Source organism: Rhynchophorus ferrugineus, unplaced genomic scaffold, assembly GCF_030347505.1.
Source record: "Rhynchophorus ferrugineus isolate W39M unplaced genomic scaffold, kcgeb_rfMv2 rfM9, whole genome shotgun sequence".
Lineage (NCBI taxonomy): Eukaryota > Metazoa > Arthropoda > Insecta > Coleoptera > Curculionidae > Rhynchophorus > Rhynchophorus ferrugineus.
In genome coordinates this window covers 16,079,044-16,100,500 of record NW_027472588.1, presented here as the reverse complement: position 1 = coordinate 16,100,500, position 21,457 = coordinate 16,079,044, and the positions used below count along the sequence as shown (strand labels likewise).

Here is a 21,457-nt window from a genome sequence, read left to right as displayed (position 1 = left end):
GAATTCAACTATGGGGTACCGCTAGCAAATCTAATATATCCATCATTCAACGGTTTCAAAATAAGGTGTTGCGTGCCATTGTTGATGCTCCGTACTATATTTCAAATAAAGTGATACAACGCGATATTCCTCTAGAACCTATAACGAGTGTAATCCAACGTGTTTGTGTACTTCGAAAGAGTGTCAGTGCATCCCAATGTACTCGCTAACCAGCTAAATATGCGACGTGATAGTGAAGTGCATAGACTAAAACGTTTAACACCACCTGATCTGATTACTGGACATATGTAGAGTTTAGAATAAGCATTAGAATAAGACTAATTAATTAAGATAATATTTTATACAGAAGATTGCTTAATGAAGTGATTTTCTACATGCCATGTATATATAATATAAACAGAAGAAATACTTATTGCCAAATGGGCAGATTGTGGACTCACGAAGAGTAATAAAAAAAAAGATATGATCCAAGAGTCAATTATGTCGCTGACATATCGGTGAACTTCGGAAGGATGAGCACTATTTGCAAATATTTTAATGTTTTTAGCTAACAACTTGACCCGCTAGGATTATGTTGTATTATTGCCTCATTTGGTTTTCATCAAGTTATTCTCAATTCACAACGTTAAAGGAAGAATTTATATCGAAAGTGTTTCCAAATATTGGTGTAAATTACAGAAACCACACTTGGGCGCACAGTATTAAACAATTATTAAATAAAAAATTCGACACTTACCTAAATACTTGTCATCAAATTGGTATTGAGCATTCAGTACAGTAAACATCTTCTGGTACAAGATACCGAAGAAAGTATCCATTGTGTCCGAGAGCCTTGAAGTCCCCTTCTTGTAGTACTTTTCTAATTTGTCGAAAAAGTCACTGAACACTTCTGCATTGTCCAGATAAATTTTCCCGTACGTTCGTTGGAACATGTCGTGAAACTCCAGTTTCGAAATATTCATCATATCCCGAAATATGTCTGGAAGAAAGAAAAAAAATCAGTTAGCCTGACTTCGAACAACAGAAAAACAATATCACGTGACTTCGGCGTCGACCCTAAACACACGCAAACTTTCTAGAGCCCTGAAAGAATTTATATAACTTTTAATAGTGTCCATGCCGCAAAACTTCATGTACTCCAGATATTCCTTTTAGTTATTTCCTGATCCGATATTGCTCGTAAAAGTTTCCGTGAAACTTCTCATAATTTGATTCAATAAAAGTTTTAATAGCATCGATCAATCCCAGTTTTTTCTCAGTTCGGATTTAGTCAACTCTTGCAGGTAGAGAAAATAAAAATCTGGAAAAGTTTCGGAATAATCCTATAAATCTTGTTTTTTTTACTTTACTTAACTAAAATGTTCGAGATTTTATTACTAGTGCTAAACGGTCGCCTATTGTGAAGGTATTTAAAAGTTCTACTAAGCTGTTCAATAAGTTTGTTGAAAATAAACAGAAAATGTATTTATAATTGTTAAATCGATGTTTACTACTAAAAATAATTTTCCTCATTGTAGTGGGTCTGACAAAGCTTGAAAAAGTCATCTACTAATTATCATTTCTTCCTTCGATGCAAATCGTTTTTCACGAGAGAATATCTCGAGGTATGCGAAGTGAAAGAAATCACGTAATCGTAGATCTGACGAATAAGCTGTATGTTGAAATATCTCTTGTTGGATTTTTATATTATACAATTGGTCTAAAAAGTGAATATAATGAGAATTTGAAAGTAATCTACGATCAAAACTCCAAAAAGGATGTTTTTGTCGGTTTTTAAACACGAATCTGGCTTCTTAGCCTTTTTTTCGGGATTTTTAAATAATCTAGTAAATGAATTCGAAAAGTGTAGTTTGTTCTAGTTATATATATATATATATATATATATATATATATATATATATATATATATATATATATATATATATATATATATATGTTACCTCATACTAATTAAAGAATCAATCGGTATATGTTATGTGTTGGGTGACTTGTATACTCTTGGTAATTCTATCATACCCGTAGAGCAATGTTTTTATAGGCTTTTCAAGAGTTTGGCAGATGTTGAAGCAATCTTAGGTCTTCTTTTAAATTAGAATTACTATTGTTATAGCTTCGTTGGATCCAGCATGTCTAAATGTTTTTGATTCTATAATTAAAATTGTTTAACAGATCAAAACATGTATAGATGATCTCTTTTTTGTGAAGATCTTCGGTTGTTTCAAGTTCCAACCGATATTTTCAAGAATATAAGGATATCACTACATGAAAATGATATAATGTTTTTAACAACACAATTTGAATTGACCATGGAGGAACTCCACAGAACAGTAAAGTTTCAAAATTTTCTTAAAATGTTGATTTTGTCGCCATATTAATAAATTTAATATAAACAGCAGACAATGGCAGACAAATAGATAATTTATAACGAAAACATTATTAAATGAGCAGTTTATTTAGATTTATCTGCAAAAATATCTTAACTATACTAGTAGTTGATTAGAAAACTAAAAATTAAAGGTCAATAAAATAAAAGCAGCGCAGTACGTAGGGTTTTACATGTTAGTTGCATGAAAGATCAATAGATAGCTATTGAAACACAAAATGATGGCAAAAAAATAGTGCTTAATTCAAAAATCGACAATACTACAACATCGGAAATTAACAAGCTAATTGGATAAAAGCAGAAAACAATTAACTAATAACTGCTAAGGTTTCAATTAAAATCAATAAACCACATATTATATAGATCCTGACTATTAGACTTTTGATGCGTCAATACGCCACCTACTATGTAATATATAAATTGATTATTATTTTCACAATATAATAAATTAATAATCTTTTAGCTGCTAATAAATGTTTATTAGTTCACGGTATACATGTATAAGTGTTATTGATACGGATCGATATGGGTCGGCAGTATGTCTGTGAAGTTGTTCCGTGTAAGTCACCACTTTTTTCCGTAAAAATAATTTTTATAGTAAATTAAAAGTTTTTATTATAAACCTTATACGTTTCTTAACAGTGAGAGATCATAAGGTTGTTCCTTTTTGATTCATTCTGTCATTCTTTCAGTCTTGTCAAGGAAAGATGATTCCGCAGTTTCTTGGAGCATTCCTAGACGAAATTCAGAGGAATTCGGGCAAAAGTATCAAGCTGTAAGGTCATCAGGATACAAACATCTCGGTTCTGACACAAACATCGCAGCTCAGGGTATAAGGTCAACAAAGGCGGACTAAAAAAAGAAGATTAGAGCTAGAAGCAAAGCACTTCAACTTGCACTTCCTTGTTTATAGTCGTGCTGATATCTCAATAATATCGCCCAGTAAAATATAGTCTGTTCAATAAAATAGCCAATGCACGTCAACAAAAGTTATGATGCCAATAAGTCGTAATGTTGCCGCATCAACTTACTTCTAATCATTATCACTAATGTTTTACAGAATTTTGCAGACATTTGGCAACATTGTCCACTAGTACCAATTAAAGTTTAATTTTATAGACTGATTTAAATTCATGTTCGAACGCATCAGATAGAATTAATATATCAGATAAAATGAAAAAAAAAGAGCGTTATTTTGGGTTTGAAATAATGTAGCTAGCAATATATGCGACATCATCTATGACGTACATTGGCTGTTTTATTGGACGGGCTATACAACGTGGGGCAAAAGTCCTGCTACCATTTTGATTGCCTATAACTTTGCTCAAAGAAAAAGTAAGTAAGTTTGGTTTTCATAAGAAGTTTATATGGTCTTTATATTTTTTTTTCGTTATGACTGAAAAATTATATCGGCTAAATCGGCTATCGGCTTGATTTTAAGAAACCCTATAAGAAAAAGTCTGGTGCTGTAAAATCCTGAAATCTCCAGAGATCAATAATTGAATTGTTGAACGAGCTGTGTGTGCTGTGACCCCATCTTACTGAAACCACATCTCCTCTTCCATTTCAGCCACAAGAAAATTTCGAATCATGTCTTGGTATCGTTCAGCAGTAACAGCAACACCTTAGTTATATTCAAAAAAATAGGGATCAATGAGGTTTTCAGCATGAATACCACACCATACAGTTTTTAGTGGATGCAATGATGTTTCATGAATTAATTGAGGATTCTGTATTCCACAAAACCGACTGTTCTGTTCAATAACGTCGCCACTAAGAAGAAAATGGGCTTCATTGGTCATTATCAATTTAGACGAAAAATCTTCAATTTCACCAAACTGCCTTAGGATTACATTACTGTACTCACCTCGTTGATCAGGATCTCTTGGTAGCAATTTTAGGACTAATTGAATTTGGTACGGGAACATTATCAAATCAGTTTTCAAAATTTGCCTTAAACTGCGTGCAGAAATGTGTAACTGGGAACCACGTCTCACTATTGTGCACCAGAACCACATTTTCAGCGTTACGAGATGTCCGTTGTCTTCCAGAACGAGGTCTGTCATGTAAACGATAAATTGTGGTTTTGTGAGGCACTGGACGATTAGGATATGTTTGACGCAATTTTCGCTGAGTGAAAATAATAGAACGATTATTTTCAATAACTATTGTTACTATTTCTGCTCGTTCTTGTAGCGTATATTAATCCATAATAAAATTTGGACGTCTACACAACACAATGGTTAAAGCTAAACGTCATATAACCAAGATAGCGTGCAATCAAAATGGTAGGATTTTTGCCCCACCTGTTACAAGCCGTATGCTGAAAATCATACCGAGATAAGAACATGTGAAACAAAAGCCTTCTAGATATTCGAGGACCCGGTCCAGTAACCATTCAGAGCAGAGAAAGTGTGAAGAGATTAATATGGGGTATATTATATATATTAAATTTGGAGTAAAACAATTCCTCTTCCCCTATACTTACTATGAAGATTTCCTGCTATCTTTGGAATATCTAAATTCATACAATTTTTATTACATTACACATTTTTAAACGCAAATTTTAAATTTGTATTATCTCCGAAAATATTTGTTTAATTTACATGCTGTAAGGAACCATATTGATCTATATTAATTGCACACTGTATTTAAGGTACTTAATTCGATAAGGATTAATGCCGTATTGCTTAAAATAGCTTCGTAAATAAGCCATTTTCTCACGTAAAAAGTAAACAATAAAAATGGTTAATGTGGGTTATCCCTAAAACATAAACATATACCATCGCGGACTTTTTTGTAGACCTTTTTATGGTGTACAATACTGTAGTACATTAATTTGATCTAACTCGTAGGGTTAGGCAGCGTTTTTGCTAATTGCTAAATAAGCCTAAAAAAATAGGTTAATTTACGACATCACGTTAGAAACCTCTAAAATTAGCAATGTTGCCTCAGTATATTATGCATGTGTTATACATATAAACCTTCCTCTTGAATCACTCTATCTATTGAAAAACGCATCAAAATCCGTTGCGTAGTTTTAAAGATTTAAGCGCACATAGGGACAGAAAAGGCGACTTTGTTTTATACTATGTAGTGATATATATATATATATATATATATATATATATATATATATATATATATATATATATATATATATATATATATATATATATATATATATATATATATATATATATATATATATATATTAATCTATATTAATCTATTTCCATATTAATCTCTTCACTTTCGGGGTAATATGGGATTTCTTATGTGAGCAAGCCAAAATCAACGACAATAAAAACCAAACAGTTTATTGCAGAGTCAGGCAGGTAAATACGCAGTAATCTAAATTGACAAAATATTTTTTTTTTTTTTTTTTTTTATTATTACTCTTCGTGAGTCCACAATCTGCCCTATTGGCAATAAGTATTTCTTCTGTTTATATTATATATACATGGCATGTAGAAAATCACTTCATTAAGCAATCTTCTGTATAAAATATTATCTTAATTAATTAGTCTTATTCTAATGCTTATTCTAAACTCTACATATGTCCAGTAATCAGATCAGATGGTGTTAAACGTTTTAGTCTACGCACTTCACTATCACGTCGCATATTTAGCTGATTAGCGAGTACATTGGGATGCACTGACACTCTTTCGAAGTACTTCACACAAACACGTTGGATTACACTCGTTATAGGTTCTAGAGGAATATCGCGTTGTATCACTTTATTTGAAATATAGTACGGAGCATCAACAATGGCACGCAACACCTTATTTTGGAACCGTTGAATGATGGATATATTAAATTTGCTAGCGGTACCCCATAGTTGTATTCCATATGTCCAAATGGGCTTGAGTATAGACTCATACAGCAATACCTTGTTATCTAATGATAACTTGGATTTGCGCCCAATGAGCCAATACATTTGATATAATTTTAGTCCTAATTGTTTCCGTTTAGAGAGTATGTGCTTCTTCCAGGTTAGGCGTCGATCTAAATTCATACCAAGATATTTAACATGGTCTGCTTGGGGGAGTTGACGATGATTGATATTTACTGGTGGACATGTTCTTCTACGCAGGGTAAACGTTATATGCGTGGATTTTGATTCATTGGCTTTAATGCGCCATGTCTTCAACCATAATTGTATTTGCTCCAGGTGGGTTTGTAGGTTTATTGATGCTGTGACTGGATCTTCATGGGATGCTAAGATTGCTGTATCGTCTGCATATGTTGCCACAGTAGTTATTTTTGTGGTGGGCAGATCAGCCGTATACAGAAGATACAGTACTGGACCCAGTACACTACCTTGCGGAACTCCTGAATATATGGGATTTAATTCGGTATGTTCATCGCCTTGATTTACAATAAAATGTCTGTCAGTGAGATACGATTTTAGTAGCTGATAGTCCGGATGAGGGAGAAGTTTCTTTAGTTTAACCTGCAAGCCCGTATGCCATACTTTGTCAAAAGCCTGAGATATGTCTAGGAAAGCAGCCGAACAATATCTTTTGGCATTTAGGTCAGCGTTTATTTGGTTTACAAGTCTATGCACTTGTTCTATAGTCCCATGCTTATTGCGAAAGCCAAACTGATGTTCAGGAATAATTTTTCTTTTTTCTATTATATAGTTTAGTTTTTTTATGTATAACTTCTCGAAAACTTTCGAGATTATTGGTAATAAACTTATAGGTCGGTAGGAGGTCACATCTTCTGGTATTTTTCCTGGTTTAAGTATCATTAATATTTTAGCTACTTTCCAGATACTAGGGAAGTAATTAATTCGTAGCATAGCATTAAATATATATGTTAATAGTTTTATAGCCTTTTCTGATAGTTCTTTTAAAATTTTGCCAGTAATTAAGTCATAACCAGGAGCTTTTTTAATATTAATCTCTCTCATTATTGTATGTTTAACTTTTTTGACCGTTAATTTCTCGTGCGGTAAATCCATTTGAAATGGCGAATCTAGAAAGCTAGTAATTTTATTTTCGTCATCTTTATGTAGCTGAGACTGGGAAGGTTTAAAAACATTTTTTAAGTGTTTTGAGAAAATGTCGGCCTTCTCTTTATTGCTTCTCGCCCAATTATTTTCGCTTGTTTTAATAGGTGGGTTATGCTGCTGGGATCTCCTAAGCTTTTTTGTTGCTTTCCACAACGAATAGTCTGTAGCCTCAGTTGATGTCAAGTTTTCTAGGTATTCTTGAATGCCTTGGTTCTGTTCGATTTGGATTAGATCTCTCAGCTCTTTTATGGCCCTATTAAATTTTCTTTTATTCTCTTCAGTCCTTTGCTGTTGCCAATTTCGTCGTAACTTTCTTTTTTCTGCTATCTTTTTCTGTATTGTACATGATATATGTGTATTTTTTCTTGGAAATGTTTCAATGTTGGGAGTCGCGGAATATGATGCCTCCTGTATATTTTTTGTAAGATTTATTGCTGCTATTTCTATATCCATTTCAGTTTGTAACGGTAAGTTTAGAGAGATATTTTGGTCTAAGTTTTCTCTAAATGAGGGCCAGTTAGTTCTATTATTGCACAGAGAAGGGGGTTTATCTTTGATGGTAATTTTTGAAGAAATTGTTACTATTATTGGTGAATGATCAGAAGACAGGTCGAAACATGATTCTGCTTGACACTTTTTTGGATCAATATTTTTTGTAATACAGAAATCTATTGTATCTGGTTTTTTATTTCTGTCTGAAGGCCAATATGTTGGTTCACCAGTAGAGATATGTTGTAAGTTATCTATCCTTATGGCTTTGAGCAGTTCTCTACCTTTTGAGGTTATTATTCTTGAACCCCACATTAAATGTTTTGCATTATAATCTCCTCCTGCTATAAATCTATTACCTAGTGTACGGAAGAATTCTTGAAATTGTTCTGCCTTGTTGTTATGTTTGGGTGGGCAATAAATCGCAGAAATTGTTAATGGTCCATGGGCTTCCTCTATGGTTATACTGGTGGCTTGCAGGTAGTCTTTGCGGAATTTTTCTTTTTCGAAATGCTTTATATCATCTCGAATTATTATGGCTGTACCTCCATGTGCTTTATCATCAGGGTGATTTGTATGATAAAGCTTATATTTAGGAACTTTCATATAATTTTTGTCCGTAAAGTGTGTTTCGGAAACCATCATAACGTCAATATTTTGTTCAATTACGAACATTTTTAGTTCCCTGGCATGTTGTTGGAGCCCATTGGCATTCCAGACGGCGATTTTGTAGCTATTGGTTTCAGGCATTAGGCAAGTTTGCTTACGACGGTTGTGAGTAGACCAAGCATCGTACTCATTTGATCCATTAGTTTGGCCATCATATTTTCTAATCTTGAGATGTTGCTAGTTTCAGTAGGTTGAGATATTGTCTCTCGTTTTTGTGCTGAACCATTTTCAACTATTTGGGCATAAGTTATGTCTGGTTGACTTGTTCTGGTGGGTAGTGGTAGATTGGTAGTAGTGGATTGTTTTTGTTGATGCCTTTTTTCCCTTAAGGCAGGATAGAGTTTCTGCTGTAGTTGCTTGTGAACTGCGCAACCCTTGTAGTTCGCTGGATGATTTCCGTTACAGTTGACACATTTCACTTTTTCATCGCGAACTTTACGAGTACAATCTCCTGTCTTATGTTCTCCTGCACATTTTACGCATCTATATGATTTGCGACAGTAAGTCTTTGTGTGCCCGTGCGCTTGACACCTTGTGCATTGTGGTATAATTCTTTTTATATGTGGTGGTTCGCATTTAATAATATTATTTTCCAATTTGGTGATTTCATACACCGCCTTATTGTTTCCATTAGGTTTTATGTCTATATAAAACATAGGCAGAGGTTTTTTTGTCGTGTGATGTCGTATATTGTGAATATTTACGACCTCGTGGCCTTTTTCAGCTAGTGCTACCTTGATGGTGTTAAAGTCCGTCCCGTGATGTAATCCTTTTAGTACGAATTTAAATGTTCTCTCGGATTTTGGCCTGAATGTATGGTATTGGGTGTTTCTTTCATCTAATTCTTTTATAAGAACTTTAAAGTGATCCGCTTCGAACAATTGGATTTTAATTGTTTCATAGCTCACTGTTTTAATTGTATAGTTCGTAGTAATGGTTTTTAATAAATCATGGATGTTTTTTATTATTCCTACCTTATAGACTGTTATTGGTGGTGGTTTGGGAACAACTTTTTCAGGGCTTGGTTGTATGTTCTCTTCAATTTCTTCCGACAGGTTGCTAAAACTGTTTTTTGTCTCTATCGGTTTCTGCAACCAATAGTCACTGATTCTTGTTTGTTTCCTCGCGATTTCTTCTTCTGGACTTCTCAATCGTTTTTTGTTAACGACTGTAGTCCATTCTGATGGTGGAGTTTGCGTTATTGCTGTTTGTTCTAATCTTATATCAAAGTGTGCAGGTGATTTGGTTGAATCGCTATTGTTTGCCATTTTTTAATTTTTAATATTTTATTTAATTTACTTCCAGAGGATAAAAAAAATAAAATAAATACATTGTTTATTTCACGCACTTCATTTTTCACTTACGTTATTTTAGCACTAGTTTTTTTACTATAAATACTATAAATGAATTTCAAAAGGACTGTTGTAAAATAAGATGAAATTATTTTAAACACTAATAAAAATGAGATGCAGTCCTTTTGTCTGGTCACGTAAACACGTATTGACAAAATATGAATTTCATTAGATATTTTTATTAGGCAATGAAATAATTTGACCATCAAAATTATACTGAGCATGTCCACGGCAGCTTGCAAGTAAAAAATATTGAATATTGATATTATACGGAGATTATAGAATACTACTTAATAATATGACAATACCAGGAAGGAGAACGTTCAACATTTTATTAGTGGGTATCACTTGCTCCGATCTCTGTAGAACTCTGTGAAATAAATTAAAAATAACAGCTTTTAAAATCGAAATCCGCATAATTTTACCGATCGTATTCCGTATTACTGGTTTCACCCGAAAAAATAGCGAAACATTGGCGATAATAATTAGCAGACTTGCTTTAAACATATTATTTTAAGCTTATAAGGAACCCAATTTAATTTTACTAAAACATTCCGTGACTTTTCCCTCAGATCAAAATAATTTAGGTCTTCCTCTCTTAAAATATAAACATTTTAGATGGTTCAGAAATTCACAAGCACTCCGCGAGCTTTTAGCCGATTATTTAAACCTCCCGTACAAAAAATAAATATTTCCCGCTTCAACTTCCATAATTCGCCTTTCATTCAGTGACAAACAAATAAAAAGAACTTCGTATCTTTTATTAAAGCTCAGTTCGTCCAAAAACAACAAAAAAAAAACACGCTATTCAATAAAGAGAATACAATATTTGAGCGTTCTATTCAATTTTATTACTAGATAAATAAACCTCCGTCTGATTTGGGACAATCACTGTTGACATTTTCATTAATTTCCAACAACTCGGAACAAATCCTATTAACTGTCCTGTCAATTTATATCGATAAAAGAGCTACCATATAACGAAATTAAAAACGATAAGTTAAATAAAAATAGTCACGAAAAAAACTACTTTTATGTTAATTCAACTAACTATAGGGGATAAACAAAATAATATGAACACCACGCAAAGTGAACACCAACTATCTTGTTGAATGTTGATATCACTGCTTCTGTGTAAATAACATTAAGTAAAACGGCTTTTCTTGTCAACTTGTACTTGCTGAACAAAAAAACTTAAGCGGATTTTTTGTAACACGTACGATTTTAAAGTTATGAAAAATTAAATTACTATAAATAAATAAAGACAGCATTTTATCAAAAAAATAGTAATATATATTTACAAATAAACAATGAATCAAAATAGCTCAGGTTTAAGTGGTCATATATTCTAAAAGAAAATGACGAAATATTAACGTTTCCTTTTGTGAACAGTAGAATCCTCTTTCACTACAAACCAGCAGTGACCCTTTTTCCATTCGTTGATAATGCTCTTCTATCCTTGCTCGTCACTCACCATTCCAAAATTAGGGGGAAAATCGAAATGGGAATGCAAGAAATGTATTTTTAAAGACAATCTGCACTCCATCGTTTTAAATGTTTGTAACAAGTAATTCACCAAAAACTCGGCATTGTCAGCTTTAAGATTGCCTAAAAATGTATGAATTATTTTCTGTAGAGATAACCAAGCCCCGCTAACTAGCTTTAGCGGTAAGATTTTCATCGAATTCATAGTTTTTTTAAAGTTTCCTTATTTGTGGGCTTCCAAAAATGCCTTATTTTAATTTAGCATCACTTAATTTAGAGGAAACAACTTCCAACTACAATAAACCTTTACCACCTTTTTCCATGGCCTTGACACACAATTTCTTCTAGAAAAGAGGTTCAAAGTCAAGTCAAAGTCAGTTCTTTTTACCGCTCTTTAATTCTATAGTGGTTTTTAGCGTCTCTACTGTTCTACAAACAGAGAAAACAACAATATTTCCTACCTGAAACCTCCCTGCACACACTTTCCAGTTGTATTCTTTGTATTTGATTGAGTCTAAAATTAGTTTCATCTTTTCATACTTTTTTTTTAATCATTGAATATGCAATGATATGGAAAGATATCGGTTGTCATTATGGAGCAATACAGCTTTTAAGCGTAAATAGTATTCACACTATTCCTAAGAAACATGACGTATTAGACAACCATATAAATAGGCAATGCTTTTAGCAATTGAATAAGGAATTACGTAATCTTATTTATATTAGAAAAATTGTATTACACGGTGTAATGCGATGCGTGTGTATTGCACAGTTTACATGCATTACATTGTAGGTTATAATTCGTTGTACGCTTTATTCTACGATGGCTAAAACAAACGGTCGATCAAATGTCTGATCTTTCAGACTTGGAAAAATGGTAAATCTTTGCTGTTCGGTTAGAGGGAACGTTTGTGATGACATCGTAATGACAGTATACACAAAACATAGTCAAATATCATTGACAAAGAGAGGCAATGAGGCAAAATCGAAAGTTAACTGAGAGAGATTGGCAAACACTAAAATATATTGTGGGTAAATAACATAGAACTACTGCGGCAGAAGGGACAGCAGAACTCAACAATCACTAGAAAAATATTGCTTCGACAAAAACTGTAAGGCGGGAACTCCGCAAAGTTAATATTTATGGAAAGGTTCCTATTGCGAAGACCTTTAGAAAGGAAGCCAATGCTAAGATGTGAAAGAGGTGGTGCAACGATCATAAAACGGACACTTGATCACTGGAAGAATGTGACCTGGTCCGATGAATCATCGCTTACATTGTTTCCTATAAATGGCCGTTCATGTATGAATAATCCTAAGAGTTTCACTGCTTCCTTTCCTTCCTTCCTTCCTTTCGTTAGGATTTCAGCAGTAATATCGTGGAATTCAGCTGGTCCTATCATTCAAATCACTGGCTGGATTACTGCGAACATCCTCAATGAAGAAATTCTTATTGTAACTAGCATTTGCAGACAAACATTGCTACATTCCAAGATGACAATGTGCCCAAATACACAGCCAAAAGATTCAGTCTTGGTTTGAAGAACATCAGAATATCGTTAAACATCTTCCAAGGCCAATATAATCCCATGAAGAATTGCAGCTGTTTAAAGTCAATTGGTGGACCAGCACCTTATTGATAAAAAATATTGTGAATGTCAGGTGTTCATGTTATTTTCTTTGTCCCATGTTTATGACATGGTTTGCTAATTGACCCTGCATAAATACGACAAGTAAAAGCATCATAATATTGCAATGAACGAATGAGATAGAGATACTACATCTATGTGTAGTATGTAGTATCTCTATCTTCAAGATCAAAAAAGGGAAAAATTGATTGTAGTCCTTTGAAATCAAACTATGTTAGGAAATAATAGGTTCCCATGGTCATAAAAATATTCTGTAAGTTTGACAGACAAGTTTTCAACCTCCAGTCATTAAATGTATTAAATATTAATGATATTAATAAAACTAGAATGTTATTTCTTTATATTAGTTAATTACATTCGATTCTTGAGTTGCTAGAATCAACTTCTGAATACTAATCGTTTTCTATGCATAAAATTTTTATTAATTATTTATAAAACTTCATTGGCATTCAACGTATAGCGAAAATTATATTTTTATATCGTTTTAATGCTTTTTTCAGTCAATACATTCCAGGCATTTACCAACACTGATGCGGCATCTGATAATGTCACAGATCATATGTTACGATACAAACTCATTTACAGTTGATTCATTCTTCTAGTCATTAATATGTGAGGAAATGCACCATACTGCGCTAACACCGGTTTGAATCGTGTAATCATCTGATGGACCGTTGGGCAGATATATTTAGGTACGAGGTGTAATAACATTTGAAATATCTTTAAGAATAATAAAACAAATGTTAGGAATCAACGGTACTACTTTTTAATATTATATTTCATTCAAATTCAATGAAAGTAAAGATTGTTTATATATGACAGGTTGATCAAAATGGTTGATTCAATAATATTTGTCGTTCTATAAGTTGAATATCTTGTAGCAATACAATTCATATTTTTGAAAGACATATTAGTCCCGCACGTATTTTTATCAACGAAGCAATTGTTAAATTCGATAGTTTTGACATTTTTCTCCACATAATAAAAGTCTTTCATTTAACATTATTGAGTTATCAAGACGCTAATCATGGAACGTTCAGAATTGAATTTTTGATATTCATTACTATTATTTGATTTAAAATCTACATCCATTAGATATCGAGGTCATCGTACAGCTCTTGGTTGATTGTGTAGCCGTAGCACTATTAATTAATCGTAGAACTTTGTTTTGGTAGCATTCGATTAATAGTTGGTTTTAAGGCAACCCCATAGATCCAAATTGGCTTTGTTATTGACTGGTAAACTAATCTTTTTGATTGTATGTCAAGTTGAGAATATCTTCAGACTAGCCAGTACAATTGCTTGATTTTGAGTCTGATCTGCGTTTTCTCTAACATGATAACCTTATATTTTTTCCTAATATTTTTATTTTAAATTTATTGAAAATATATTTAAACATGCTTTGTCGGCTAGAAAGAAAACTGAATAATTGCACATAATCAAGGGACTGTATGTATTTGAAATGAATAAGACAAATTTAAAAAGTAATCCATTTGTCATCTTGGTTGTGTGACGGCTAGCTCAGTTTCGCTTTAACCACTGTGTTGTGTAGATGTCCAAACAATCCATCCGTAATCGTTCTATTATTGTCACTCAGCGGAATTTGCGTCAAAAATATCCTAATCGTCCAGTTCATATGCGGATTTTCGACAGTGCGGTACGACAGCAGACAGGACTTCTGGAAGACAATGGACGTCTTGTAACGCTAAAAATGTGGATCTGGTGTGCGATAGTGTTGCAGAGTCTCCAGAAACATCAATTCGGAGACGTGGTTTCCAGTTACATATTTTTGGACGCAGTTTAAGGCGAATTTTGAAAACTAATTTGAAAATGTTCCCGTACAAAATTCAATTAATCCAACAACTACTACCGAGAGATCCTGATCAACCAGTTGAGTACAGTAATGCAATCCTAAAGTTATCTTGTGAAATTGAAGATTTTTCTAAACTGATAATGAGCGATGAAGCCTCTTCTCAGTGGCCACGTCTATAAACAGAACAACTTTTGGGGAACAATCCTCAATTAATTCATTAAATATCATTGCATCCACTAAAAACAACTGTATGGTGTAGTATTCATGCTGGAAACATCATTGGTTCTTATTTGTTTGAAAATGACTAGGGTTTTGCAGTTACTGCTGAATGGTATCATGGTATGATTCGAAATTTTCTTGTGCCTGAAATAGAAAGCAAGGACTAGAGGACATGTGGTTTCAGTAAGATGGGGCCATAGCACACGCAGCTCGTTCAACAATTTAATTATTGAATGACGTTTTTCCAGATCTCCGGATTTAACAATTTAAAATCAGAAGTTTATGTGAATAATTTAAAAATCTATTCAACATCTTAAAGACAATATTCGTCATGAAGTTGAAGAAATTCTGCCATATATGTTGCAGTATGTCATGAAAAATGCCTTGAAAAAGAGCCGAAAGTTGCGTAGCGAATAGCGGTCACCATTTAGCTGATATAATTTTTCAATCATAACGAAAAAAAAATGTAAAGACCAAATAAACTTTTTATGAAAACCAAACTTAATTATCTTTAGTTTGAGCCAAGTTGTACCCTTGTTATTTGTTACAATAAAATATAAAGACTAACAGCTACATTATAAGGAAATTCCAATCGCTTAAAACATAATCAGGCTCACTCTTAACGTTACAATTAATCCAGCGAATAAATATTTATCAAAAATAATCTCGATTAACAAAACCGTTCGAAGATTACGCTTTCCTACTCAAATACAGCCATTACGACATCATTGTCATTCAAACCGGGCTGATATCTTTCGACGGTTATTCTAAACGTTACTAATCCGATAAATTTAGTAGTGAAATTCCACACCCACTTGAAGCAACGGCGACGTCGGAACGAACGCTTTTAACCTGATAGATAATCCTAAAACATTATTCATTTAATCTAATCTATCAGGTAAGTTGGGTAAATAATGGTGTTGATCTTTTGGAGCCCGAACAAATAACAGCAACAGCCACTAGGTGTTTTATCTGTACGTGTGTTTGGATGATAACACAGATGCGAGGTCTGGAATGTGTTACGTATTCGAGCGCCAGCGTTTATTTTTTTCATTCTTTCTTTTATTGTCCAGGAACAAACTGAAAAATTATATTTTACGAAGTTACGAAACGGCTGGTGTGTCGGAAATGCTTCAATAAAACAATAAAATGTATCATACTTATCCACATTTATTGTACCATCTTATTTTAAAGACCATTTTCTTTTGAAATAATACCTAGCAAACAAATGATAAGTTCTTTTAAGATTTTTAAATTACTTTCGTAGAATGGAAATTTCATGTCTTTTATAAGTTGAGATTTCTGGAAAGAATAAGAAGTGGTCAAAGCTATACATTGTGAATACGATGGTTATTCGATGTTATTTGAGTTTCTGGCAAGAAATTCGTTTATAAAGACATTGTTGTGAGTTGATGTATTGTCGATGAAAATCAAAGAGCTTTTTTTCTAATCTATGTACATAGAGCTATTGAATTATAGTAATACTGAAAGAAAATTGTCACCTTCCCCTTAACTTTTGACCGATTTTGACGTTGTTTCCGGATATGGCTGAGTTGAAAGATGCCATTATATAAATTGTTGACTTTCAATCTATTTAGTTTAGTATTTATTGGTTTGCATATTACAAACTATTTCCATTTACAATGCGTCTTGTAAGTGTGGGATTGGAATTAAGTCATTCTAGCATATGCTTAGTGACATTTAAAATAATTTTTTAACTTGATGATATTATCTTTAATTGTTATTGGCTGACTGAGTGAGATCTTCTGATATCTCGATGAGAGATGTTGGATATGGATACGGAAATATGAGTAATTTTATACTCAGATACTATGTCAGATACTATTACGGATATAACATTTTTAAGAAAATGTTAAACAAAAATATAAAGTTCTAATTCAAAATTACAATTTTTGCATTTTATTTCAATATTGCATTATACTGATTTTTGAACGTCATTTTCTTAAATATTCTACAATATTTTATGGCTAATGTATCTCGAATTATCAATGGTATAAGGGTTTGAAATGCATGACATTTTTTATTATTATTTATTAATATTAACAACATTTTTATTGTGATTGATTCGTGTTTTCATTGAAAAAATATTCTCGGTATTAACAGTACATTCGGTACGTCGGTATTATTCGAGTACCGCCAATTAAAAATGATCGAAATGAATGGGTTCAACGAAACGATGAAAAAGCTGAATTGTTCGTACAATACTTAGCTAGCATATTTCAACTATCAATGATAATAGAATCTACCATGGGCACATCTCCTGTTTATCAACCCGATCTAGATTTAAATCTAATTTCTCCATTGGAAGTTGCCACTGAATTTGATAACCTCAATCCTAAAAAGGTATCTGGTATAGATGACATTTCACCTGGATTATTGAAAGAACTGCCACGAAAAGCAATCATCATGTTGACATATCTATTTAATGCCTGTTTAAGACTGAAGCATGTTCCGCAATGCTTTAAGGTGACAAATAATTATGCTCAAAAAACCTGACAAACCTGCAAATAAGTCAAATCTTACAGGCGTATATCGCTTCTACTTGCAATATAAGAGTTATTTGATAAACTAATATTTAAACGTGTTAAATATTTTGTAATAACACCAGATTTCCAGTTTGGTTTTCGAAATCACCATTCAACAATCGATCAAGTGCACAGAGCAACTGCAGCTATTGAAAAAGCGTTTAAGGAAACGAAATACTGCCCTGCAATATTCCTGGATGTCTCACAAGCTTTTGACCGGGTTTAGCATTTGGGATTAATCTGTAAGATGCAAATTGTTACCGCGTAACTATTGTCAATTTCTGGAGTCTTTCAGTCTTTTCGGAAGAAAATTTAGAGTATCGCACGAAATGGCGTTCTCGACATTTAAAACTAAATCATAGTCTTAGGACCTCTCCTATATCAGCTCTACACTGCTGACATTCCAATAACAAAAGGAACACTACTTGGAACCTTTGCTGACGACACAATTATTATGGCAAAAGACATCTCTCTGCCTACGGCAGTAGAAAAAGTACAAGTGGCAGTCAACAAAATATATAAATGGACAAAAGATTGGAAAATTCAACTTAATAGCTCCAAATCTGTCCACGTTAATTTTGCATTGCGGCGAAATATAAAAACTTAATTATATCACTTAACGGATGCCCGATTCCTCAAGCAGAATCAGCTAAATACCTTGGAATCCATCTTGACGGTAGATTAAATTGGAAACATCATGTCATACAAAAAGCAAAACATATTAGAACCAAAATAAAACAACAATACTGGTTAGTCGGAAGATACTCTCAACTTGATCTAAAATCAAAGAGGTTGATCCATAAGACAATCATAAAGTCAATTTGGACCTATGGGGTGCAAATATGGAGTTGCCCTAAAATTCAAATCAACTACTCATCCAACGCTGTCAAAACAAGATTCTTCGATTGATTACCAATGCCTATCGCTATGTAACCAACGAAGAAGCCAGGAGATTGAAGCGAACCAAATCATTTGAACTTGTATAAAGTGGATACCTTTGGTGTAAACTATAGCTATAAGTTATTATAATTTTATAATTGAGTAATACATATTGATGTATTTTAATACTGATGTATAATAATAATAAATTAATTGTAAATTAAGATTGTACTAAGCGTATTTAATAAAGATGTTATAAAAAAATTAACAGTATGTTAGTTAAAGTAGAGCATCTGCTTCTTTTCAGTGGCCTATCACTTCAAATAAAATGTTCCTAACAATAGCGTAATCTTTAAACGTCGATTTTCATACATACACGAGCCTTATTTCTCGTTATACCTTCTTGAAATCTTTATCTCAAATTCAATCAATATTTGTAAAAATTACAGATTTTTTGGCAATATAAGCTTATTTAATAATTAATAGGTTGTTGCTCAAATATTATTAATTTAAATTAGACAAACTGTACTATTTAAAAAAACAATATTGCATGGTTAACTAGATCTTAACTTTACTAGGCGGAGGTCTCCCATATGATCACTTAATTTTGTTTGATTCAACAATGTATGCTTTATAACATTTTATGTCAAAATCATCAGAATGTAAATACGAGTAGCTCCGTTGTGTATATTTTCTGGTAGAACTTATAATTTGTCTTGAATAAGCAATATTCCTTATTCCCTTATTTCTACCTTATATATGTGAAATTAAATTCTTTTTTAGTTATACTGCATGAGAGTATCATACCATGCTATATTATATTGTTTGCAAAGTATGTTGTGTCGCCCTGAATTTATTGTTTTCATGTCTGGGGTGTATTATTTTCTGGCTTTTCTCTGAAGTTTCGATTAGCGACGTGAAATTTCAAGAAATGTACGTGTTAAACTGGTAAACACAGTAGAACCAGTATGGTAAATCTTATTGGAAACAGGCTAGATCCAGAGATAAATGTCTGTGTGTATTTGTCTGTCTTTCTTTCGCGGAATTTTTATGTGACATCTGTTATAGTATGCCCTTGATAAGCTCTTGTCATTTTATTATGCAATATAAGGACATAATAAATCAGCTATTTTTCAATTTCACTACTGTTTTCATCGACTTATGTCACGATATGTTAAACCAAGCACTAGGTGTCATGTTGTTTGAAGGTTGGGACTACTCAGTTATACTTAGGATGGAAGTGTTCTCATTTGAGTCAGGCCCAGCGTTTACTTATTTGAAATAATATTTATCTAGGCATTTTTGTAGTTAATCATAGGTTTTTAATCAATTTTTTGAGTTTGCTCTGCAATTAAACTTATTTGCAGATGATTTTATAATTTTAATAACTAATAGGAAAAAGTATAAACCTAAATGCTATAGAAATTCATACTAGACTAATAATTGTGTAATATAAATATTAATAAAGGTTCATTTTTAAAAGTAATAATTTGTAAGTGGGCTTATTAATTTAAAAATGGTCATACAAGCCTGGAAAGTGATTCAAGTGAAGAACACCAGCGTCAGTTATCTTAGGCATTTCATTAAGAACATTATCAAGATTTTAAATGAAAGTTTGAACTTGAAAGGTCTGAAATGTCGTTGTCGCCAACAATAGAACAAACACGACATATTCGACAACAGTATTACTTTTGGATTCTGAACCAAATAGTGATAGGATTAGTGCCTTGCATAAACTAGAACAGCTTAACTTATTAAACGGAATAACCAGGAATAATAAAAATAAAATAAAAAAGGAAAATTAATAAAAAAAACAATGTGAAGTAACAATGTAAACAACCTAAATGTTAAATATGATGGTTTTCACATTTCCTTACATATTACCTAGAATGATAATTCTCAATTTAGTATTATTATGATACTCAATGTATGCATACTCATCAACTCATGGAACCCACCAAACACTCTTAGAGACGTATGGTGACGATGGTCTATTAATATGCTCTATATTTCAAACATCGGTTTCGGTCTGAACGATTTTAAGGTGGCTATTTTAATGGCAAAGGATAGTCTGGAAGAACCAAAGCAGTTTGAAGGTAATGAATTGTAGGATTTAATGGATGATAAATCAATCTAAACTCTCAAAGAAATTTCAGAACGCTGAAGAGTGGACGAATCGATTGAAAAGTGGAAAAAGCTGTAGAAAATTATGCAAATTATGGATAATTGTATTAAAATATTATGCCTTTTTAAAAGAAGAAAAGAAGAACATCGGTGTTATTTAAACGTCAATATCTATATCTACTGATATAGACCCTGAACAAACGTTCAGTACATATTGAAACAAGAGAATATTGGGTCTTCCGCAATCTTAAATGTTTAGATATTCAACTATACTTTCATCCATTGATAAATGCAGATCAAAGCAAATACAAATTATTTGATGAGTTTCATTCTTGATGTACACTATCGTAAATTTTAATCTGGACGTCTAATCCATCAAGATGTATGCTAACAAAATATGGATGATTGTTTTGTAATCAGCTGTCAATAAAATCGTGATTGTGATAAAATTTATATGCAAACACACAATAGATAAATCTTCAAATAATATTATCATGAAGACCTTTAACACCCGGTATACATTCTAAATATTAATGAGCGTCTTTCGATGGCTTTGAATGTCGGTAAATATGTACACATAAAAGGCGTGGAATACATTTATATTATTTACGAGGGTTATTAAAACCGTTTTAGCTTTAATTTTTTCTCTTTATATGGTTAAAAATTTTATTAAAATAAGTGAACACCCATTCTTCATATTTCATTAGGTGCTTGTGTGTATGATCATTTTTTTCATTTTAAGAAGTTATTTAGCGAGAAAAATTGGAACAATGTATATATATATATATATATATATATATATATATATATATATATATATATATATATA

General features: G+C 32.4%; 1 protein-coding gene across 1 annotated transcript in view; it reads right to left on the bottom strand.

Annotated features, from left to right (window-relative positions):
- The window catches only part of LOC143202118 (glypican-6), a 244,918-nt gene that overhangs the window by 43,149 nt on the left and 180,312 nt on the right, over positions 1 to 21,457 (bottom strand). The window contains exon 3 of the mRNA XM_076413404.1: positions 737 to 979. Coding sequence (XP_076269519.1) covers positions 737 to 979 — 243 coding nt within the window. The remainder of the gene's footprint in view (positions 1 to 736; positions 980 to 21,457) is intronic.